Source organism: Herpailurus yagouaroundi, unplaced genomic scaffold, assembly GCF_014898765.1.
Source record: "Herpailurus yagouaroundi ecotype Mexico unplaced genomic scaffold, PumYag 253, whole genome shotgun sequence".
NCBI lineage: Eukaryota > Metazoa > Chordata > Mammalia > Carnivora > Felidae > Herpailurus > Herpailurus yagouaroundi.
The window spans coordinates 515,396-540,965 of record NW_024412470.1 but is presented as its reverse complement, the minus strand read 5'-3'; the positions used below and the strand labels follow the sequence as shown (position 1 = coordinate 540,965).

Here is a 25,570-nt window from a genome sequence, read left to right as displayed (position 1 = left end):
ATGATATTTTTGGATCTGACACTGAAAGCAAAGGCAATAAAAGCAAAAATCAACAAGTGGAACTACATCAAACTAAAAAGCTCTACACAGAAAGAAAAATCAACAAATTGAAAATGCAGCCAACTGAATGGGAGAACGTACTTGCAAATCATATGTCTGATAAGGAGCTAATATCTAAATTGTATAGAGAACTCATACTTCTCCACAGCAAAATGAGTAGAGAAAAGCAATCCAATTAAAAAATGGACAGAAGATCTGTGTTGACATTTTTTAAAAAAAGACATGCAGATGGCCAACAGGTATATGAAAATATGCTCAACATCATTAATCATGGGGAAATGCGAATCAAAACCACAATGAGACACCACTTCACATCTGTTAAAATGGCTATTATCAATAAGACAAGAAATAACAAGTGTTGGTAAGGAAGTGGAGAAAAAGGAACCCTTGTACACTGTAGGCGGGAATGTAAATTGATGCAGCCATTACTGAAAACAGTATGGAGGTTCCTCAAAAAATTAAAAATATAATTAAAATATCACCCAGTAATCCCACTTCTGGGTATTTTTCCAAGGAAAATGAAAACGCTAACTCAAAAAGATAGATGCACCCCCATGTTCATTGCAGTATTATTTACAATAGCCAAGATATGGAAACAAATTAAGTGTCTATGATGGATGAATGTATAGAGAAAATGTGAGGTATATATAAATACACACACACACACACACACACACACACACACAATGGAACATTATAAAATAATGAAATCTTGTCACTTGCAACAACGTGGATGGACCTTAAGAGGGTTATGCTAAGTGAAATAAGTCATACAGAGGAAGACAAATACCATATGATCTCACTTATATATTGAATTTAAAAATAAAATAAGCTTATAGATACAGACACACACACACACATACACACACACACACACACATGCATATACACACAGGAATGATAGTCAGCCATGTAAAGAGGAATTCCTGCCCTTTGAGACAATATGGATAGACCTTGAGAAAATTATGCTAGGTGAAATAAATCATACAAAGAAGACAAATACTATATATTTTCACTTATATGTGGAATAAAAAAGCCTAACTCAGAGAACTAGAGAGCAGAATCATGGTGACCAGGGGATTGAGGCCAGAGATGGGGGGAGGAATAGGGAGACATCAGTCAAAGAGTATACACTTCCAGCTATAAGATGAGTAAGTTCTGGTGATCTAAGTTATAGCATGGTAAGCAGAGTTAACAGTACTGTATTATATACGTGAAAGTCATTAAGAGAGTAAATCTTGAACTTTATCACCACACACACAAAAAGGAAATTATGTAAAGAGTATGGAGATGTTAACTAACCTTATTGTGATCCTTTTGCAATGCACATGGATATCTAATCATCACAATGTACATCTTAATCTTACATGTGTTATATGTTAGTGCTTCACTAGAGTTGAAAAAAAATACCCAGAATCCGACTTTTTTTTTCTTTTACTTATGACAGCCTCCACTTACTTGATTACCACAATAACCTCTTAAGTGAGATTTATGCTTATGCTCTTGTTCACTATAATCTGTATTCAACCCAGCAGCCAGGGTGATATTCATGAAATCCATATGATCATGCAACAATTCTGTGGAAAATCCTCTGGAGTCTTGCTGTGTAGGATCTTGGATGAAAACCCCAAATCCGTGCAAAGACCTACAAGGCTCATGTGATCCGGTCCCTCATTAAATCTCTGATGTCATCTCTTACTTCTGTTTCACGTATTTGCTCTGCTTCAGCCACACTGGCCTCCTTGCTATATCTGTTACAGGCATTTTCCTCCTTCTAAGCCTTTGCTCTGTTTGTTGTCTCTCTTAGAATGGCCCTCCCCGTAGAATCCCAAATTGACTCTCACCCCTTCCAAGTCTTTAAAAGCTCAGTATGTCACTTTCCTGCCAAAGCCTCCACTGATTCTTGCCTTTTAACATTACCCGGCACTCCTGATTCTTCTTGCTCTATTCTATGTTCATTATAGCACTTTGCAATTATACACCACTAATATCCTTAAACCCTGTTAGACATTTAGTTTAAAACCATGTTGTCTCCTAAAATGCAGTATTTTTTTTCACCCAAAAACCCCACACCTTACATAATCTGGGGGCACACCCTAACTATGAATGTAAGACTTGACAAGGTTTGGTATTTCAATCCCAGTTCATCAGTCATACTGGGCCTCTTAAGTAACATGACCTCCCAAACATACTTACTTCTTCATCCTGGTCTCCCCCAGTCCCCAACTAACATAAAAATGCAAGTTTCCCAATCCATGGAGGAGGATATTTTGTGACAATAGAATCGAGATATAGACGGTAACCCTGGAACAAATTGCCACAACAGGCTACTAGGCATCTGAGGCAGATTAATATTCCTGGTGAGTTTAGGAGTTAGGCGATCAAGGCCACTTTCAAAGTATGAAGGCTGTAGCATGAAAGGGATAATAAGGAGATTCTGTAATGTGGTGATACCATGATGATGTAGTCTGACCTCATCGGCCTGAGGATGGTAACTAAGGATTAACTTAAGTAAGTACGAATTAACTAAGGATTTTTAGCTGTGCAAGTCTGTTCCAACAAACACAGACAAGCAAGTATAGGGCCGCATTTGAATGGTATGAGTTCCTCACCAGCTACAAACTGGGTAGCCCAATCTCGACCTCAACAAGCTAGGATGTAAGTAAAAACTTCCCCTCCACAGAGTTCAGTTGTCTAAGAACATTGTAGCATCCAGTCTTATTTGCAGCTGGGTCAAGACAGTCTAGTATGGACAGCAATGATGCTCATGCAAAATATTCCAAAGTCTCTTGGAATTGACCACATGGAGTACAATTTTGGCAGGGGCCTGTTCTTTCAGAAAAGTTAGAGGTACTCTCGTGTTCAAATACCACATCTTTCTCCTATTTGAACTGACAGACCCATCAGGGATTCCTGCTTCACTCTAGGTGCAGTGCCCTCCTTGATTTTGCTCTTGAAACTGGACTTAGAGTCACATCCCTAGCTTCTCCTTCCTTGGGAATCAAGGAATTCAAACAGGCAGTAGAGAGGCTGCATGGCCACCAAGTTCTTGACAATCAGAAGGAGAAGGTGAAGAGGACAGGGGGATGGTTGGTCATGTGTCCTTTGCATCAAATTTTCCTATAGTAAATAGTAGTTTACACTCTTTGTGGCATATGAGACCACCGTTCTCATGATTTTTAACTTAGTAAGTTTCATAGAATATTAATCCAAATGGAGGTACCCCAGTTCTGTCTGACTTGTGCACATGTGGGACAGCATTCCTGTCATCTCTTAGCAGTTCCTGGCAATACTGTACTAGTTCACCACGGGCTCCAAAATGTCCTTGTAACATACCTTCTGACGACATTGTTTGGGGGTGCCCACCTCAACTGGTACCACTGAGTATCAGTGGGATAAAATTGTAATGAAAACAAGGCTTAATTGAAAACATTGTGAGTCTCTTCTTGATGGCCACTCTTTTGGTCTAGAGTAAGTATATTTAGTGTAAAATTATTTTTTTGCCTTTTTTTTTCTGATGCCCTACATGTTTAACCAATTGACTGTACATTGCATGAAAAGCAAAGTGTTCTTTTCTAGTTTACTTTTGCTATCAGTGCAATGCAAAATCTATTTCCCTAAATTAGGTTGTACTTCATTAATCTTTTAAATGTGAAATTGTAATGGTTCAAGGTTAATGAGATCTTGAAATATATGTTACTTAAATTATGACTAACTTATTTCAAAAATATCCCAGAAAATAATTACTTCTAGTAGTATAAAAGTATGAATGATGTTTATCAACCTGGTAAAGTTGACTGAAATTTGGTTAGACTCATCGACAAAATATTATTTTTTTAAAGGTTTATATATTTATTTTTGAGAGAGAGGGCACATATGAATATGCAAGTGGGGGAGGGGCAGAGAGAGACAGGGAGACAGAGAATCCAAGCTGACAGCACAGAGCCCAGATGCAGGATTCAATCTCCTGAACCGTGAGATCTTGACCTCAGCCAAAGTCAAGAGTCGGATGCTTAACAGACTAAGCCCCCCCAGGTGTCCCATCACAAAATAATTACTGAGTACCTTTATAAGAGAAGTGTTCAGGGTATTTCAGAATTGAATTAGTAAAATACAGATTGGCTTATTCTAATGCAAAGGGAAATGACATACATTAGAAAGGTAGACAGAAAGTACTAGAGAAATTCAAGCGAGGGAGAGATCATTACTAGCTAGGGTACTATCCCATTCTCTCCATCAATGGTCATACCTCACTCAACTATATCTAGATCATCTCATTCTTAGTTCTTTATTCATTGATTCAAACATATATTCAAAACCTACAGTGTGCTAGACATTGTGCTAGATACTGAGAATGCAAAATCAATCCTTCCCTCACAACATTCAGTCTAATGATTAGGAAGTCACATAAGCAAATCACTGTGACAGTGTTATAATGCTATGCAAAGGTATGTGTAAATACTGTGGGACACAAAGGAGAGGGTAATAGCTCCACCTTGTGCCAGGGGTCACAGTAGGATGTGTTAGGAGCATCTTAAGAAAAAGAAACAGACTTTTGCACTTAGCCTGGACAACTTGAAGGTCAAATAACAGGCAGGCAGGTGGACAAGAGATGAAAAGAATTCTGCAAAAGGAATTACAAGCACAAAGTCATTGTTACGAGTTATGTATTTGTATTTCAAAAGCAACTCCTGTTGTCTTCAAATATGCTTTAAAAATAATTTAAATGTCTCATTTATTTTTCAACAGAACCATTGAACTAACTCTAAACGCAGAAAACGATTTACCTGGTCATAGACATTCAAGAAGACAGTCAAATTGTTAAAATGCAAAAGTTAAACCGAGAGTTTGACTGACACTTGTCTGTTTAAAAATAACCGTAGTATATTTAAAGGATAAAACAGCCTATATTTATTGCTATTGATTTTTAGGACTATTGATTTTTATTTTAAGCTTTACTTTAACAGTTCTAAGAAGTAGGAATGTAGAGGAGTTGTACGATCACCTGAATAAAAAATATGATGGTAAATAAATTCTTTTTCTCTCCACCCTCTAGATTTAGCAGTGTTTACGCCCCACCAGTTTCTACTTAGTGCCTGCACGCATGTGGGATGCACAAACAGTTCCCTGGTCATACTGTCCACGGCACAGCTGCCACCAGAACATGTGGATTCCCCACTTCTGACTGTCCTGGATTCTAGAACAATATACGTCCAGTAAGTAGAAATGTTTTTGTTGCACACTGGTTTATGCAAGAATCCCAGTGAGCTCAATCAAGGGAAGGGTTTGTGACATAAAATTAATTTTATTGTGATGAAATGCATAGAAGTGATTAGTTCAGTGGTTCTAGGAACCTTTGATTATCACTTGCCAACTTAATTTCCATTTTGTCTTTATGCAATCAGGCTGAGCTACATACGGACACAGATTCTGTGGAAACTTCGATAAGGGGAAACTGACCACTTACAAGACTGCCTTGGGCTTTCCATATGGGTGGTGTTATCAGTGATGAGTTGGAATTAGAAAGTCTAAATATATATTTTCTTTTTGAGTGTAAACTAGGACCTTCTTGTTCCCTGAAACTTGAAGTCAGAAAGGAATTTTCACATACAGGCATGTTCAGATTATTTTTGATATCGAGTGATTCTTACCCATTTCCTGATCTGAGGTGCAAGGCAACTTGTGGTACTGAATCAAAACTTAACAAATCTGTCTTGCCGCCAGTTAATACTTGTTTACATCCATTTCTGTTGGTCTCAGTTTTCCCACCTGTAAAAGAAGAATTTGGGCTGAATAAATTATGATACTCATTCAAGCTGAAAAAACATTATGCTTCATACCCATGGTTCCAAGTCTGAACTGGCCTATTGGTTTTCAGCGCTGCCCTAAACTGAGCCCGCATTACTTACACCAAAAGATTTCCCACTACTCTAAGTATTTCTCAGTTTCTCAATTTCTGTCTGTTTTATGATTTGCCCTGCTCATTGTCACCGACACATTGTAAGTCCTATCTGGACTATCCTCTACTTTTTCTTTTTGCCTACCAAATCCGATCCATCAAGGATAGTCTTCTGTATCTAGGTATATTCTCACCTCATTCAAGAAGTTTTATTTGACTACTTCATCACTTCAGTCCTCAGCTTCTCTGTATTCTGTAGTTGTATGTTAATCTATGTTAGATTGCTCATTTTTGTGGCAATTGTCTTTTTGCAAAGCGACAATTATGTTATCTCTCACTCTCCCATTTCTCATAGGTTCTCAAATGTTCTACTTCTCCCGTCTTGTTCTATGGCTTAAGTTCAAAATTAAATACTCGTGCACACATTTACTATATTATTAGCTAATTAAAATTATAAGTAACTAGAAAGCAGGCACTGTGTCATATTTTCTTTATACCATTCAGAATAGACATTTAATAATTACTTGGGGTTTTTTTTTCAACTTTTTTTAAAGCTTTCAGTGTGTGTGTGTGTGTGTGTGTGTGTGTGTGTGTGTGTGTGTGTTTGAGTGGCATAAATCCAAGTTCATATGCGTCCTTTAAAAATCTTGCACATTTCAGGTTTGACTTGAATGAATGATGGATAGTCATGCTATATTTTTCCATTCCCAGGTGGAAACAACCAAGAAATGTAAATGGAATTCTGGAGCGCTATATATTATATATTTCAAATCACACGCATAATTTTACAATTTGGGATGTCATCTATAACAGCACAGAACTTTTTCAGGATCACCTGCTTCAATACCTGTCCCCTGGTAATAAATATCTCATCAAGCTGGGGGTAAGTTCACTTTACTTCTGTCACTTTCTCTTCCTTTCCTTGCTGCTTCTCTTTCCTTTGTCCCATCTACTCTCTCTCCCTCACTTAAAAAAAAAACAAACAAAACAAACAAACAAAAAAAAAAAACCACACAAAAAACCCAAAACCAAAAACTCACGTATTGCTATTGAGACAGAAAACTCCTTTCACATTGTAAATGTGAATATGATCTAATACCTACATATTTATTTTATATTGTACAAAATGATAGCATAACAATCTGAGTCAGTAGATTTTTTTCTAAATCTAATTTGGGATTATCAGAAATTATTTCAGTTTTGTTATTTCCAGAATGTCATAATTGATAGGACTTTTTCTACAATGCCTGAATTAATAAGGTTATTTCCCCATGGATCTTGTATTCATTCGGAAAACAATGTACAGTATGAAAACTTAGATCTTATATTTTAAAAATGAAGGTTTAAATGACCCTCAAATATTCTGGATTGTTATTATGTTCTGGTTTACATTACATTTCTTTCTTGAAAGAACAGTCACTTAATAAAACCCTAGAATCAACATACTTTAGAGGTCTTTAGACAGACAATAGCATTTTTTAATGCAAAATAGCACTTTTATACAAAGGTCTTTTAAAAGACCTTGATATTACTGTGGAATTTATACTCAGTACTTCCTTTTGTTTTTTGATGAAATATAATCTTTTTTAAGTTTAATAGCACATCTGAAAATAACTGAATATAAACATGAGATTGTCCCTATTTGTTTTAAACACACTCTTCATTTTATAGCAATACCTATATAAGGATATTTGCTTTGATAAATGCCATAGAAAATATTCTGCTCTTGATTATGAATAAATTTACATTTATGTAGACACTGTGTATGCATTCATTTTACTTAACATGCTCTTGAATGCTCTAAATATTATACCACGAGAAAATAAACTACATTCAACTATTGCTAACTGTCTGACCTGACACCACAAAACAAGGGCAATCACACAATGTTAAAAATCCTGTTCAGAACTGACTCCATGTGCCTAGGTGTTCAGCACACAGATTGGCTTACAAAACAGCATCTTTGATTACTTACTTGTATTACTCAATATGTAAGAAATATATTAACTTGATTTTCAAAAACTGATACAGAAATCCACACTATTTTCAAAACAGTGGTATTATCAAAATCCAGAAAATACTCTATTGCTTAGAAGCAACCAAAATTAAGTAAAAATTGTTGTATTTTTAGTTTTTATCAGGAGACAAAGGTCATGAAACAAAGTTATACTCCCAAGGCGAGTTTTAGGATATGCTGTGCAGTCGGTAGAAATCCACCTCAATATCCTATTTTGTATACATCTATATCTTTAAAAATAAATACCCCTAGATCGGAAGTCTGCTCTCCTGAGTTTCAATTCAGACTTTCCTAACAACTATGTAACCCAAGGCAAATTCACTTAACCGCCCTGATTTTTGCATTCTTTCAGCCTAAAATTGGGACTTTGAACTAAATGATTTTTAATGTCTCTTTGAGCCCTAAAATTCTATGACACTAAATCATTCTATGATTCCAAACAGTATTCTATGGAGTCAAATGAAATCTGTCAGCCACTGAGTAATGTTGATGCAGGATGCCATAAAGATGTGGAAGTCTTTGCCCTAACTCTTGTTAAGGAAATAAATTTGCTCACGCCATTTTTGATTTTTTTATATGATTGTATTTATTAGTGCAGAAAATACACTAATATATTTTTCAGGAAGTACTCAACTAAAAAGTTTTTTTTTTGTTAACTCTATCACCAGTAAATTAAATGAACCAGAACATTTTAGGTTCGTCTTGGTTAATTGAAGGATTATTATATGTTTCACAGTTTCCACGTAATAACTGGCTTTCAAGGTCATTAGATTAGTAGATGGAGATTAGGTTCTAAGCCAAGTGGAGTTGCCTTTATAGTCAGTCTTAGCATATTGAAAGTTTCTGAAAAATAAAACATACAGATGGCCAAGCCTTTAAGAAATAGAGGAAGATACATGAGGATTCAAACCGCTGTGATTTACTCTAGACTCAGAGAAGGTGTGTTACTTCAAGTGGCTTCATGTAATATTTCCTTTTAACTAGATTATAAACTCCTGGAGGGTAGAGACAGTATCTTTCAAAATTCTATCTGTGGAGTCAAGCCCAGTGCCTGGTAGAAATTGGAAGCTCAACCAACGATTCCTGAATGAACGAACACTAAGTCTATTTATTTCATAAAGAATCTGAGACTTCTGGTATGAGTTAGACGGTTTGCTGTACAATGTGGGAGTCGAGGACTGTGTGGTTCTCCAAGCATATGTTTTTCCTGCTGGAAGAAACAGCATGACATGTCACTACATTCAACAAATGGTATTGTGGAGTGTGGTAGCTCCATATAAAGATAATAAGCCAAAAATTAAAGAAAGAAGCTAGTACCACAGACAAGTTTCAGCATATGTGTGGTCTGATAATTTTCATATTACTGCTAGACATTTACCTCTTGATGAATGCTAAGCGTATTCCCTGAAAAGATTCTTGGACATGATGAACTTAATTTTTCAAAAGATCATTTATAGATAGCATGGCCTTGTTGTATTTCTTCGCACTTTAAAGTATGTTGCATTCTTAATATCCTCAGAGCCTGCTTATCTGAAAACAAACTATTGATAAGGAGAATGCTAGCTTTGGATTTTCCTGACAGCCCTCATTTCAAAATATTTGATATACATTGATTAGTTACTCATGTCCTTGCCCCAAAATTGAATCCCCTATTTGGTCAGAGGTTACTGGTTGTTTCAGAGTGGTAGTATCACTTTGCAATTTAACAAAAAATGGCTGCAACTGATAAAAGCTGTGGGAGATGAGTTGAAGCTCCTTATTGTAATGGCTCAGAGGCTTTCAAAGACCTTGCCATTTCATAAAGGCATCTTGAGTCAATCCCACCCTTTTGTTTAGTTTTTCCAAACCAGAATTTTAATCAGCATTCAACTGCACTGCCTGCAGTGGCCCCTGGTGCTGGCAGGTCAGACAAGATACTGATTGATTCAGTTTCATTTAGATAATATCTGTTAGATGTGACCAATAGGAAACAGCTTTAAGAGCATTTATTTCCTCGTTGAAGGAACTGCTCACTTAGCACCTCTAAATGTATGCAAAAAGTACATGGAAGAAACAAATAAAATATGGTGCAGGTGATTTTGTTACTTCAGCAGCCTCTTTATAAATTCTGTTTTATTTGCAAGAAAAATTCTCTCATAAACTACTTGGATTCCTCCAAGGCCTCTTTGCCAAAATATGAATTTATGGATCTCAGATGACACAGCCCAAAGAACAATCCTTCCAAACCACAGCATGGCTTTATTTATCCCAAAAGGCATCCTAAAATTCTCAAAGCAAAGTAAATTTCAATTCACATTTTGTTTTTAAATGTACACATAATTATATATCATTTAGTACACTATTTCTTTGAGGAGAGTTAGCTGGGGACAATTCTTAGGACATAAATAAGAAAAAAATAATAGTGACAAATAGACTATTAGAATTAAATCCCAGTGTGTTATAAGGTTAATAATAAGATGCTCCAACATTTTTTTCCCCACCTAAGGAAAAAATCTAGGAACTGCAGGTGGGCAGATTTAGCTCTCTCTGAGGACGGGAAAGACTGTTCTTCCCATCCTTTTCCTTTGATAATTCAGCTGTTCCACTTGGCCTCTTTTCCTGCCATGTTTTCTAGTGGACTTTGAAATGTTTGAAATGTTTTATTTTCATTTTTCTATTTTAATGTTCAGATAGTTTTTTCTTGGGCTAACAATGACATGTCCTAGAGCTTGAGTCAGTGTTTGGCCACAAGCTTAATTGATTCCTCTTTATTTGCAAAGATTGTGTTCTCAGGAGGAGTATGGTTTATCTCTTACATATATATGCACATGCTGTAACTAAGAATTAGAGGAAACCCACAGAGGTTAATTAGGTCCCAATCTTAATGCAATTTTATGTCCAAGCCACATTTTAAACCATCAAAAACTTGCTTACGCTGATGAGAAATTATCCTGGAGATATGGGCCACTGTTACATTCTTCCAAGAGAAAGTGAGATTGATCTCACTTATTATATACACTTATATAATGCCATTTATTATATATACTCCTAATAAAGAATTTGCAACTATTTGCAACAACTTGGCAAAAAGTATACTTCAACTAAGAAAATGTCTTTAAAAATAAGTCAACTCTCTCTTATTTTTAGGAGAAAGAAGATCATCTGTGTTAAGTATCAAAAGGTTGTTCCCTTAATATCAAAGTCTAAAGCAGGGAACAGGCCTAAAGGAATAAAAAGGTGTTTTAATTTTTCATATTAACAATAACTACCTTCCTTGAAAATGGACTAAATATCTGCTTTTAACATCATCCTGTGATTTTACTTCATTGTCCTTATAGGTTTTTGGTAAATTGTAGTGTTTTTTGAACTATTTTTTTTTCTTTTTGAAACATTTTAAAATTTTATCGTGTAAATTACAAGTGTAACCTAAAAATATGCGGAACAAAGCTTAAATGTAGTTTTTTCAAATATATGTGTTATATCAAGATATAATTCCTCACACTCTAGCAAATATATTCTGGAAACACCCTGTTTGTATGTCTCCCTTTCCTGGAGAAATGCTTATCCAATAAGTTAGGCAGCAAAGCTAATTTCCTAATACACTTAAACATTTATTTTGGAATTACTTGCAGTAATTTCTGGGTATCTTTAACATACATGTTTTCACTGATGACATTAGTAATACCTTATTAGGGAGCAGGACGATTCTGTGATCACTTTAAGTGTCCTGGCCGTGTAATCAGCCCATTTCCTCTAGCACTTGAGTAAATGATTTGACCCTTTTCACCATCAAACAGTCATTCAACAGCTGCTTTGTTGTTGAGATATGAGAAATACTATATTGTTCATTTTCACATTGTGTTATACTTTAAACATATTGGTCACATGATAACAAATAAAAGACAATTATATTTGCCACAGATCTTTTCTTTTCCTACAAATCACTTGTTTTATCCTAAAGTAGTTTCAGTCTCTAGTACTGTTCTCAGGTAGTGTGCACACACACATGCGTGCACTTAATTCATTCTAGAAAACCCTGGGTAAGGCTGATTTCATCAAGGCTATTCACCCAGGCAATATATGCCCTACCTCTAGGCTCTAACATAGGAATTACTTACAATTCATACATGCATACATTCTGGGTTATTTTCTAATTATTGGAGATGGCTGTCTCATGTCCTAAAAGGCAAACTAATTAAATGTCAAACCTCAGCATTGAAACAAATATATTTAGTGGAGAGGGGGGGAAGAAAACTATTTTTAAAAGTCCTGAACTCTTACAATGAATTATCTTTTTTTCAATGCTCACTTAAACTTTTGGGACCCAGAATGAAATGTGTGTGTGTGTGTTTGTGTTTGTGTTTGCATCTCTCCTCAGGCTTGCACGGGGGGTGGGTGCACAGTGAGTGAGGCCAGGGAGGCCCTGACTGATGAGTGTGCACCCGAAGGTGTTCCGACCCCCACAGCGCACTCCTATTCACCTTACTCCTTTAACATCTCCTGGACTGAGCCTGAGTATCCAAATGGTAAGTGAACTCTTTTAGCCTCAAGTTAAAAAGATGATTAGCAAAGGTAAATTAATATTCTAAATGGCAGCTTATATGTGGTGCTTAATTTTTAATGATCATTTTAGCACATAAAATACCTGAGATAGTATCATTGTCTGTAGTTGGGAGACTGTAGTTTTTAGGCGAACACACAATTTTGGTGGCTCAAAAGTGCTCCCTTTTGATAGTTCTTGTGTACTGCATCTTATTGTTTAATACATTCCAGAAAAGGTTGAAAGAACAGATGAGGATTCCCAAAGTGCTGTTGTGACAGTGACATTATATTTGCAATGACTCTCTGGTTTTGACAGTCTGTTCGTTCTTGAACAGGGAGAGAGGTGGAAAGCCTGTGCACATAATGTATTTCAAAATGCCTTTGATTTCACAAGTTCATCTTAAAAGAGACGACTTGGAATCTGTATTTTTAACATATTATATGTAAATATGTCAACATGCAGGTTTTAAACAGTGTCTGTATTAAATACATATATATATTAGGGACACCTGGGTGGCTCAGTCAGTTAAGCATCTGACTTTGCCTCAGGTCATGATCTCACGGTTTGTGCGTTTGAGCCCCGTATCTCTGTGCTAACAGCTCAGAGCTGGAGCTTGCTTCAGATTCTGTCTCTCTGTCTCTCTGTCTCTCTCTCTTTCTGCCTCTACCACACTTGAACTCTGTCTCTCTCTTTCAAGAATAAATAAACATTAAAATTTTTTTTTAAATATACGTATTTTACACTTGTTGAGCTTCATATAGATTGTGTAGATTTCTAAGTGATATACACCTCTTTGCATAGTTTAGAGAATTAAGTCAGCCAGGTAAAGTTGTCTAAAATAAAATCTTATTATAATGATTTTGTAATAACTTGGAGGTAGAAATTGCTTTCTTCATTTATTGTAAATATCTTTAAGTTTCACACAACACAGTGTCATTGTTCCACACTGATAGAAATTTATTAACATCAAGTCTTGCTCCCTTTAAAACACATATCAAGGCTTTAAATATCATAGAAATTGTTTTAGGTAGCCAGTTACTGAATACTGAGATGGCCTCTTTTAGCATAGCCAAAGAGAATGGAAGAAAAAAAATGATAACTTTATTAGTTTGTCTTTTGTTTACTATGATATTAATTATTCTAGTCATCTCATTTTAATTAAACTTTTGGCAAATGCATTAGATATATTTGAGGTAATGGAGAGAGCTCAAATAATTAGAGTAAGTGATTATCTCTGCTTCTCAAGTGATTCCTATACTGTTACAAATTTTCTAATAAAAAAATAAATGGATCTCTATTTGATACTTACATTAAACAGTCAAAAAATCTTGCCATCCTTCGTGCTCCACAAATGAATCCAGTCCATGCAATGCAAATTTGAGTGATTTATTCCAATTGGATTGCTGTTAAATGCCATCACGTGATTTGCATCATAAAATACAGTACTTTCAGTCATAACGACTGGTCATTGCAACTCTGGAACAGCAGCTCTACTTGGGATCCTAGGTTGACTGGAGACATACTTACCACATTCCAAAGAATATTTGTATATTATGTTTTGTGTATTTACAAGCAACTTTTAAATATATGCATTGAAACAAAAAGAACTGGAAAAACTTTGGATATTTGCATAAACACTTTCATATTCTAAAGTGTTGCGTTTAATCACATTAGAATTTTCAAAATTTTGATTGTGGGCAATGGTTAGACAGTTAAAAAGTAATAGTGTTCATTAAAAAAAAAAAAAAAAAAACTTTCATTACTTCTGTCTTCACTTTCCCCAAATTTTCCAGTGTTTGATTTCTACTGTCCATTGTCTGGAGAGGGATAATGTGATTCTTGGAAAACTCCTTGTTCCTCTATTTGTTTTTAAAGCCCCCATAATACCCCCTGAAAACCTGAAGAATAAAATCCAAATTCTTTAGTCTGGCATTCAGGTCACTCCCCACTTGTGGCTCAATCTGCATTTATAGAGCCTTGTAACACACTTTTCTTTCTAGAATACTTATGGCTTACTGTAAGCTTGCAAGACGTGGGTGTGCAGTCAAATTGTCCTAGAGGCAAATATGATCTCTTATGTGTAGTAGTGCATTACTTTAGGAAATGTACTAAATTCTATGAACCCCAGTTCTCTTGATTATAAAATTGGAGTTGATCAACCCCTATTTTCTTTTATCTTTACTTGTGGAAATCTAACCCATTCCTCAGGATTAAACGTGGGCCTCTTATTTCATAAAATTGTTCCACTCTTCCTTGAGTCAAAGTTAAGCTTGCCCTCTTCTCATGATCACATATCCTGTTTCTAGGCTTTCATAATGGTACATACTTCATTCGTTCTAGGTTCAGATTTATTTGGGTACTTGTCCAACATGACCATCCATGATAAGGACCACAAATCATTCATTTCTCTTTACCTTCACGGAGCCTAACAGTGCATTATAGTTTCTGTTGGCACCTAATTATATTTAGTTTATTCAGTCATTTCTTGTGAAAAATTCCACTTGATCAGGAGCATGTATACTGTAGTTCTGGCTCTCTAATGATGCCAACAGAAAGAATGGTAGTTGCAGGCCAATTCCTGAAATATCTTTGTTTGGGAGGTATTTATTCCTGAACTGTATTTGTTTAGCTGTGTGGGGTCTGCTGCTAGGTTTTTCTTTTAGCAATTTGGATTTTTGCATTTGAATGAAGAACTTTTAATTTCCTTTTCCTTGGTATACACAGGTCAAATTTATGGAACTAGACCCATATTGCAATATGTGCTACATTAGGGTTGCTTCCTAAGTTCTGAGTATGCTGCAGAATGAAATAGGTTTCATCCTTATGTTACTAAAGAAACCCTTTCAAATTATTTTATTTATTTATTTTTTGTTTATTGATTTATTTTGAGAGAGAGAGAAAGAGAATGCTGGAGGGGCAGAGAGAAGGAGAGAGAGAATCCCAAGCAGACTCCACACTGTCAGCACAGAGCCTGATGCGGGGCTCGAAGTCATAAACTGTGAGATCATGACCTGGGCCGAAACCAAGAGTTGGCTGCTTAACCAACTGAGGCACTCAGGCACCCCCAAATGATTTTAAATAGTGTTTCTGAACCTTAACTGATCATTAGAATCATCTTAGGGACACTGGTTGAGGAAGTAGATTGCAGTGCTCCACCAGAGTGCTTGAATAATCAGAATATCCCATAGGCTATGTTATCATCAAACATCCTGGAGTCCTCCAACTGGAGGACTTTATATTCATCATATCCAAGTTGATTTCTCCACATGTTCTCTGCCCTTCTACTTTCCCTTTCTCCTGTGTTCCTCCTCTCACTGATTAGCACAACCCAGTCATGCCAGCCAGCAACCTGGATGGCTTGACTTCAACCCATGCCCACTCCTGACTTCTTTTGCCACATGACCCCCAACTGCACTCCTCTAATGAAGGTCACTGATATTTCTCACCCAGATAACTTCAAGAGCCTCCTCATACCCTGCAAAAATCTGAATTTGTTTTTTCAAAGTATATTTTTTGATGACCTCCTAGATACCATCGTACCAAGATGAATCTGTCCAATCCTTTATCTTAAGGATATTATAGTTTCTTGGGGCAACAAATAATCACAAGGTAGAGATGTGAACAAGGTGCCAAATGAATGGAGAAGAAGCTCCCTGAGGAGCCCTATGGGATGTGAGAGTGGCATCTCTCTGGGTCTTCCAGAGATGTATGTATATGCATTTAGATGATCATGTTGTGTCATGGAGGCTGCTTGCATGGTTTTGCACACTCTGGGGGTGCCTGGGTGGCTCAGTTGGTTAAGCGTCCAACTCTTGATCTCAGCTCAAGTCATGATCTCACAGTTTGTGAGCTTGAGCCCTACATTGGGCTCTGCAATGACAGCACAGAGCCTGCTTAGTATTCTGTCCCTCCCTTTCTTTCCTCTTCCCCCACTTGCTTGCTCTCTCTGTCTCTCTCTCTCTCTCTCTCTGTCTCTCTCTCTCTCTCTCTTCTCTCTCTCTCTCAATAAATGGATGAACTTAAAAAAATCTTGACTCTGTTAGTCAACTGTTATACATAAATAATTATTTCATAGGACTTATTAACATGAAGAAAAGTTGTGGGGAGAAACAGTAACCCCACTTTCAGTAGTAACTATAATATTTCCAAATATATGCCTATATGTGACAAAATATGAGAGGTGTGAAAGGCTCTGATAGAAATGTCTAGTTCTTGCTTGGTAGACTTCAGCCACCATGGGTTAGGAAACAGGCTCTCTGCTTTTTATAAATGATTCTGATTTAACAGTCACTTTTTACTCATCACAGTCTTGTGATAATCCTTACCCAGTGGCTAAGAGAATGGCCTCTTGCTCTTCTGGTTTCCATTCTCTTCTTTGTCTCCCACTCTGCTCCTGCTTGACAGCTTGTACTGGAAGCTTTCTCTTTGCTTCAGGATGTGCTACACATGCTCTGAGCATTTTTCCTATTCTGGAACATTTTGTTCTGTGCTGTACTGGGAGTTCTAAGGATAGTCCCTGACTCATAATAGATGCTCAATTAAAATTTTGCTGATTAGCACTACCAAAAGAAGAAATAAATGCACAGAAGATAACAAGTGCTGGCAAAGATGTTGAGAAATTAGAACCCTTGGGCACTGTTGGTGGAAATGTAAAATGGCACAGCTATTATAGGAAGCAGTATGTAAAATTCCTCAAAAAATTAAAAATAGAATTACTATGTGATCCAACAATCCTACTTCTGAGTATTTATCCAAAAAAATTGAAAACAGGATCCTGAAGAAACATTTGCACACTCACAGTCATGGTAGCGTCATTCACCTTAGCCAAGAGATGGAAGAAATCCAAATGTCCACAGACGGATGAATGGATAAACAAAATGTGGTGTGTGTATATATACAATGGAATACCACTGCCCTTAAAAGAGGAAATTACCACCTTTGGGATGCAGCAAAGGCAATCATAAGAGGAAAGTATATACAATCCAGGCCATCCTAAAGAAGGAAGAAAGATCTCAGATACACAACCTAACCTTACACCTTAAGGAGCTGGAAGAAGAACAGCAAATAAAACCCAAAAACAGCAGAAGACAGGAAATAATAAAGATCAGAGCAGAAATTAATGCTATAGAAACAAAACAAACAAACAAACAAAAAAACAGAACAGATCAATGAAACCAGAAGCTGATTCTTTGAAAGAATTAACAAAATTGATAAACCACTAGCCAGTTTGATCAAAAAGAAAAAGGAAAGGACTCAAATAAATAAAATCAAGAATGAAAGAGGAGAGATCACAACCAACACAGCAGAAATACAAACAATAGTAAGAGGATATTATGAGCAATTATATGCCAATAAAATGGGCAATCTGGAAGAAATGGACAAATTCCTAGAAACATATCCACTACCAAAACTGAAACAGGAAGAAATAGAAAATTTGAACACAATCATAACCAGTAAGGAAATCGAATTAGTAATAAAAAATCTGCCAAAATCAAGAGTCCAGGGCCAGATGGCTTTCCAGGGGAATTCTACCAAACATTTAAGGAAGAGTAAACACCTATTCTCTTGAAACTGTTCCAAAAAATAGAAATGGAAGGAAAACTTCCAAATACTTTCTATGAAGCCAGTATTACCTTGATTCCAAAAGCAGAGACCCCACTAAAAAGGAGAACTATAGACCAATTTCCCTGATGAACATGAATGCAAAAATCCTCAACAAGATATTAGCGAACTGGCTCCAACAAATACATTAAAAAAATTATTCACCACAACCAAGTGGGATTTATACCTGGGATGCAGGGCTGGTTCAATATCCACAAAACAATTAACATGATTCATCACATCAATAAAAGAAAGGACAAGAACCATATGATCCTCTCAATAGATGCAGAGAAAGCATTTGACAAAATACAGCATCTTTTCTTGATAAAAAGCCCTCAAGAAAGTAGGGATAGAAGGAGCATACCTCAAGATCATAAAAGCCATATATGAACAACACAACACTAACATCATCCTCAATGAGGAAAAACTGAGAGCTTTCCCCCTAAGGTCAGGAGCAAGACAGGGATGTCCACTCTCACCACTGTTATTCAACATAGTATTGGAAGTCTTAGCCTCTGCAATCAGATAACACAAAGAAATAAAAGGCATCCAAATCGGCCAGGAGGAGGTCAAACTTTCACTCTTCGCAGATGACATGATACTCTATATGGGAAACCCTAAAAATTCCACCAAAAAACTGCTAGAATTGATTCATGAATTCAGCAAAGTTGCAGGATATAAAATCAATGCGCAGAAATCGGTTGCATTCCTATACACCAACAATGAAGTGACAGAAAGAGAAATCAGGAATCAATCCCATTTACAGTTGCACAAAACCATAAAGTACCTAGGAATAAACCTAACCAAAGAAGTGAAAAATCTATACACTGAAAACTGAAGAAAGCTTATGAAAGAAATTGAAGAAGACACAAAAAAATGGAAAAAGATTCCATGCTCCTGGATAAGAAGAACACGCATTGTTAAAATGTCTATACTACCCAAAGCAATCTACATATTCAATGCAATCCCTATCAAAATAACACCAGCATTCTTCACAGAGCTAGAACAAATAATCTTAAAATGTGTATGGAACCAGAAAAGACCCTGAAGAGCCAAAACGATCTTGAAAAAGAAAACCAAAGCAGGAGGCATCACAATCCCAGACTCCAAGCTATACTACAAAGCTGTAATCATCAAGACAGTATGGTACTGGCACAAGAAGAGACACTCAGATCAGTGGAACAGAATAGAGAACCCAGAAATGGACCCACAAATGTATGGCCATCTAATCTTTGACAAAGCAGGAAAGAATATCCAATGGAATAAAGACAGTGTCTTCAGCAAGTGGTGCTGGGAAAACTGGACAGCGACATGGAGAAGAATGAACCTGGACCACTTTCTTACACCATACACAAAAAGAAACTCAAAATAGATGAAAGACCTCAATGTAAGACAGGAAGCCATCAAAATCCTCGAGGAGAAAGCAGGCAAAAACCTCTTTGATCTTGCCTGCAGCAGCTTCTTACTCAACACGACTCCAGAGGCAAGGGAAACAAATGTAAAAATGAACTACTGGGACTTCATCAAAATAAAAACCCTCTGCACAGTGAAGGAAACAATCAGCAAAACTAAAAGGCAACTGACAGAATGGGAGAAGATATTTGCAAATGACATATCAGATAAAGGGTCAGTACCCAAAATTTATAAAGAACTTACCAAACTCAACACCCAAAACACAAATAATCCAGTGAAGAAATGGGCAAAAGACATGAATAGACACTTCTCCAAAGAAGACATCCAGATGGCCAACTGACACATGAAAAAATGCTCAACATCCCCCATAATCAGGGAAATACAAATCAAAACCACCATGAGATACCACCTTACACCTGTCAGAATGGCTAACATTAACAACTCAGGCAACAACAGATGTTGGCGAGGATGTGGAGAAAGAGGATCTCTTTTGCATTGTCGGTGACAATGCAAGCTGGTGCAGCCACTCTGGAAAACAGTATGGAGGTTCCTCAAAAAACTAAAAATAGAACTACCCTACCGCCCAGCAATTGCACTACTAGGCATTTATCCACAGGATACAGGTGTGCTGTTTCCAAGGGACACATGCACCCCATGTTTATAGCAGCACTATCAACAATAGCCAAAGTATGGAAAGAGCCCAAATGTCCATCGATGGATGAATGGATAAAGAAGAAGTGGTGTATATATATATATACAATGGAGTATTACTCGGCAATCAAAAAGAATGAAATCTTGCCATTTGCAACTACGTGGATGGAGCTGGAGGGTATTATGCTAAGTGAAGTTAGTCAGAGAAAGACAAAAATCATATGATTTCACTCATATGTGGACTTTAAGAGACAAAACAGATGAATGTAAGGGAAGGGAACAAAAATAATATAAAAACAGGGAGGGGGACAAAACAGAAGAGACTCATAAATATGGCAAACAAACTGAGGGTTACAGGAGGGGTTGTGGGAGGCGGGATGGGCTAAATGGGTAAGGGGCGCTAAGGAATCTACTCCTGAATCATTGTTGCACTATATGCTAACTAATTTGGATGTAAATCTAAAAAAATAAAAAATAAAACAAGTTATAATTAAAAAAAGATGAAATTACCACATACTACAAGATGGATGAACCTTGAGGACATTATGCTAACTAAAAGAAACCAGCCACAGAAAGACAAATACTGCATGATTCCACATATATGTGGAATCTAGAGTCGTTAAACACACAGAGTCAGAAAGTAGAATGTGGTTACCAGGAGCGGAGCTCAGGAGGGGGAATGGAGACTTGCTATTGAATGAATATAGTTTCAATTTTGCAAGATGAAAAAGTTCTAGAGATCTGTTATACAACAATGTGCATTTAGTTAACAATCTGAACCATACATTTAAAAATAGTTAAGATGGAAAATTTTAAGTTCTGTGTTTTTTTACCATAATTACAAAAATATGATGTAGAGAAGATATAATGAAATGCAGTAAACTTTTAAACCAGAGAAAGATTAAGGACTGTGTTAACTTAAACACAAATTTCAATTAATAATCACATAAAGATATATGTATAAAATATACATTTGTTAAACCAGAGTGAGATCATACTATCTGTCCTATCGTGCATCTTGCTTTCCTCACTTAACAACATGGCGGAGACATCTTTCCGTGGCAGTTAAGCATAGCCCAACTTCATTGTTTCGAAAGGCAGTATAGAATCCCACTGAATAAAACCACAGCTTATGTGCCCCATCTTTTAGCGGTGGGTATTTAAGATTTTGCTGTTGTAAAAAATGCTACTTGCCATTAATTGCCTTAGTCTGCCAAGTAGTCCTTACACACTGGGTCTTTATCACTTGATTCACACCTAAGACTTTGCTTTCCTTCAAACAAGTACTACCGAATTCTAGTCCCATACCTGCAAAAATGGTGGTGTGAGAACTCCAGTCCTGTTTCTCTAATCGGAACACTTGGCATCCACGTTCCCTCTGGCAAAATTGTTCTTGGGGCACCCGGGTGGCTCAGTTGGTTAAGCGTCCAACTCTCGATTTCGGTTCAGGTCATGATCTCACAGTCCATGAGTTTGAGCCCCAAGTCAGGTCAGGCTCTGCACTGATGGTGTGGAGCCCAATAAGGATTCTCTCTCTCACCCTCTCTCTCTGACCCTTTAGAACGCTCTCTCTCTTTCTCTCTCAAAATAAATAAGCTTAAAAAAACAAACAAACATGTTCTTTGCAGGTTGCAAATTCAGGCAGGATTTTAAAACCTGAATTAGAGCTACTTTTAGGTGGATAAGAACCCTTTCATCTGTAGCTCCCTGACTCTTCCTTTGTCAGACCATCAGCCATCACTGAGAAGTAGAATGAAGGATTACTGTCTAATAAATTTGGGACCTGTGTTGTGCAGATTACAATTGCATAATTAGAATTATGCTTTTGAGAGCTTCCAAATTCTCGTGAGCCATATTCCCTTTCAGAAGCTTAGGCCTCAGAATCTGTAAATATGTTTTTTTTTCCTCGCACTTGAAATCCACCTTGCTAAAATCAGCATACATATCTGACTACACCAAACTTATTCCTCATTATTTAGCATAATGTTTAGTGACATTTGAAAATAATTAGAATATATGCTTTTATTAAGAAAATAGTAACTAGAAATATAGAATATGAAATTGTTCTCATTTATTTTTTAATGCTCAGGCTCCAGGCTCTGAGGTGACAGCACAGAGCCTGATGTGGGGCTCAAATTCGCAAACTGTGAGATCATGACCCAAGGTGAAGTTGAACACTTAACCAACTGAGCCATCCAGGCGCCCCTGCTTTATTATTAATATTTATAATTTCTTATAACTATCCACTATCTTGGACTTATGTAAATTTACTAAAACAGTTTCCCTGTTAGATTGTGACCCACATAAGGGCAGGGATATCCCTTGTTCTCTGTGTGTTTTGTTCCAGGTTCTAATTCCCCCGGTTGGCAGGGTGCCAGTCATGGGTAGGTGGGTATTAAATACCTGGGAAAGGAATGAATATTTACTGATGATAGGGACAATGATAACATGGCAATTGTATGGACATGAGAAGTATATGCATGTGCAATCATATAATATGTGCAGATGCACATTTATAACATGTTTTACAATTATGTAATATAGGTGAACTATTTCAAGGGCAGCAGAAAGGCATCTTCCTCTTGGTCTGTGGAAGACACAAAGACCCAGTCACTTGGCATAAGATTTTCTCAGCCTGGTGATTTGTCAAGATTGTAAAGAGAGATAGCACGTGAAGCCGGAATCTGCTGTGCATGCCTCAGTGGGAAAGGGGTAGATTGTTACTTCCCTCAGAGTTGAGTAATGTCAAGATGGGCATAGGAAAGAGAGCCGGGTATGCACCGGACTGGGTCTTGGTGACTTCTTGAGAAAAGGAACCTTTGAAAACATTTTCTTAATTCAGCCTTTTATATGGGGCTGGCTTTTTGAGATTTTATATACAATATATGCGAAGACATGTCTGTATCAGTAAGTGTCAACAGGAACAGAAACAATTTAGGGAGTTAATGATCTTTGCAGATGTATAAGTAGTGCCATGAAGACAATAGAACATTGTTGGGAGAACATTTAGTTCAGTTTGTAAGCATATGTATGACGTCAGAAATGGGTAGAAGAGAACAAGTTAGCTGTAGAACTTTTATACAGGATATAGGATATAGATACTTTTATCCTATATCCTATATCCTATAGGATACAGATACTAAATCCAATGTTGTCCTTCACATTGAGAGATGATAAGAAAGATGGGGCACCTGGGTGGCTCAGTTGGTTAAGCGCCTGACTTCGGCTCAGGTCATGATCTCACAGTTCGTGGGTTTGAGCCCCATGATGCGCTCTGTGCTGACAGCTCAGAGCTGGAGGCTGCTTCCTATTCTGTGTCTCCCTCTCTCTCTCGGCCCCTCCCCCACTCATGCTCTGTCTCACTCTCTCTCTCTAAAATAATTAAACATTAAAAAAATTTTAAGAGATAAGAAAGAAACTTTTATAATATATGTGTGTGAAGGTGTATGTGCAAATACTGATTCACCTATACAAAGAAAGAAGTGTTTGATTTCCCAGCAATGCTAACAGTCATGGTAGTAGTAATAGCTACCACTTATAACTATCTGTCAGGTACTTTAATCCTCACAACTAGTCCATGAAATGGGTATTGCTATTCTACCATTCAGATGTGGAAACCCAGACTTATAAGCAATAATCACTCAAGACAACGGGTTAAGTAGGAATGTAATACAACACAAGGTGTGAATGACTCAAGTTCATGATTTTGTTCACTGTACTCTCCTGCCTCTGCTTTTTGCAAAACAAGCTCATAATTCAATATTCCATCAAGCCATGTGGGAAAAAAAGTTTTTAGATACTTTTACTTGTCTGATGCCTTATTCTCAGTGCCAAATCTCAAAATTCTTAAGATCTCTGTTCTGATTTTTCTCTGGTTTTAAAGAAATAACTATTTTTTAAAACTTCTTCTTTTGAAATAACTTTATTTTTAAACAGCCAAAATGTGATTCTATTTTCTTTCCTGGAAATGCTCCGTTTTAATAGGAGAAATGGATTATAGAATTCAGTGAATCACTTAGGAAAACTGCTTGACAGTTTTGAGCAAACCTTGTGTAACTTTTATGAAACACCTCCAATCAGTTTGTCAGGTACAATCTCCCAAGCACAATCTTTTTTAGATTCCGTTGATTCCATTTTTAGGAGCGCATAACAGTAATAAGGCATGATTCCACAATGTGAAAGCTGTTCTCTCTTTTCCTTTTTAATTGAAGGATCAAGTATTCACACAGGGAGATATCTGCCACATTCAATCATCATCCGGACCTTGGGGGAAAACCCACGGTTGATATTCACATTGCCATGATGTACTGGAAAAAACAAACAAATATGTTTGGAGCATCTATATTCACTATACATGTTATTTTTATGACACACTAAAGCACTGTTGTTTAATTCTTATAGTAAACAGAATTCTTCAGTGTAAATAGAGATACCTTGTATTAAATTTACATTGTATTGTACTTGTATTGAATTTCCTTGGTTATATATGACAACCTATTGAGCACCCTAGGAAATACAATTTGACATAACATGATGAAGAGGCACAAAGATATATATCCCAGAGGATGTGCTTTATGGACAATTATGATTCAGCTTCCCTGTGAAAATTAAACACCTTAAAAATTCTACCATTGTGGAAAGCAAAAGGTGTAAACTTGAAACTGCTTACACGGGAGAGCCGATGGGAATTAACTATGCATTCTGTGGATTATCCACTGAAGAACTAAACGTGTACACCTGGATTAGATAACCTGATCCCCCTTAGCACATAGCATAATATTGTTGTATTTTGTTATAGCTATTTTACAGATTATTAGCACAGAATAAGCAAGAGAAAAGCCCAAAAAGCACAAAACAGGGAGATATCATAAAATACATTACCATAATTGTTTTAAGTTCGGTGTATATATCCTTGGACTCTCTGGTTCCGCTCTCCTCCCTTCCACTCAGTCCTGTAGCCTACAAGGCTGCCCTTTCCTCACCGCGTCAATGGGCTTCCTCTCTCTCTGGCTTCCTTTTGGTTTGTCCCTGGGAGGCAGCAGCAGCAAGAGACACAAGGGTGGGAGGAGAATGGAGTCTCAGAATTTTAAGACTTTGTTTCCATTCTTCCTGGTTCTGGGCTCCAGGGCCTTATTGCTCCACCAGAGACTCATAGTTCATGAGTTCAAGCCCCCCATCAGGCTCTGTGCTGACAGCATGGAGCCCGCTTGGGATTCTCCCTCTCTCTCTCTCTCTCTCTCTCTCTCTCTCTCTCTCTTTCTGCTCCTTTGCTGCTCATGTGTATGCACTCTCTCTCTCAAAATAAACAAATAAACATTAAAAAAAACCCTTTCTCAAACTTGTTTCTCAAACTCTCTAAAGGAAAAGTGAAACTCTTCTTTGCCTTGAAGGGGTTTCCCTGAGGATC

The 25,570-nt window shown here is 36.9% G+C and overlaps 1 protein-coding gene across 5 annotated transcripts in view; it reads left to right on the top strand.

Annotated features, from left to right (window-relative positions):
* Nucleotides 1-25,570, top strand: part of USH2A (usherin) — a 751,068-nt gene that overhangs the window by 373,755 nt on the left and 351,743 nt on the right. For all 5 annotated transcript variants that reach the window (XM_040461001.1, XM_040461002.1, XM_040461003.1 and 2 more), the window contains exons 33-35: nt 5,117-5,276; nt 6,671-6,842; nt 12,334-12,481. In XM_040461001.1, coding sequence (XP_040316935.1) covers nt 5,117-5,276; nt 6,671-6,842; nt 12,334-12,481 — 480 coding nt within the window. The remainder of the gene's footprint in view (nt 1-5,116; nt 5,277-6,670; nt 6,843-12,333; nt 12,482-25,570) is intronic.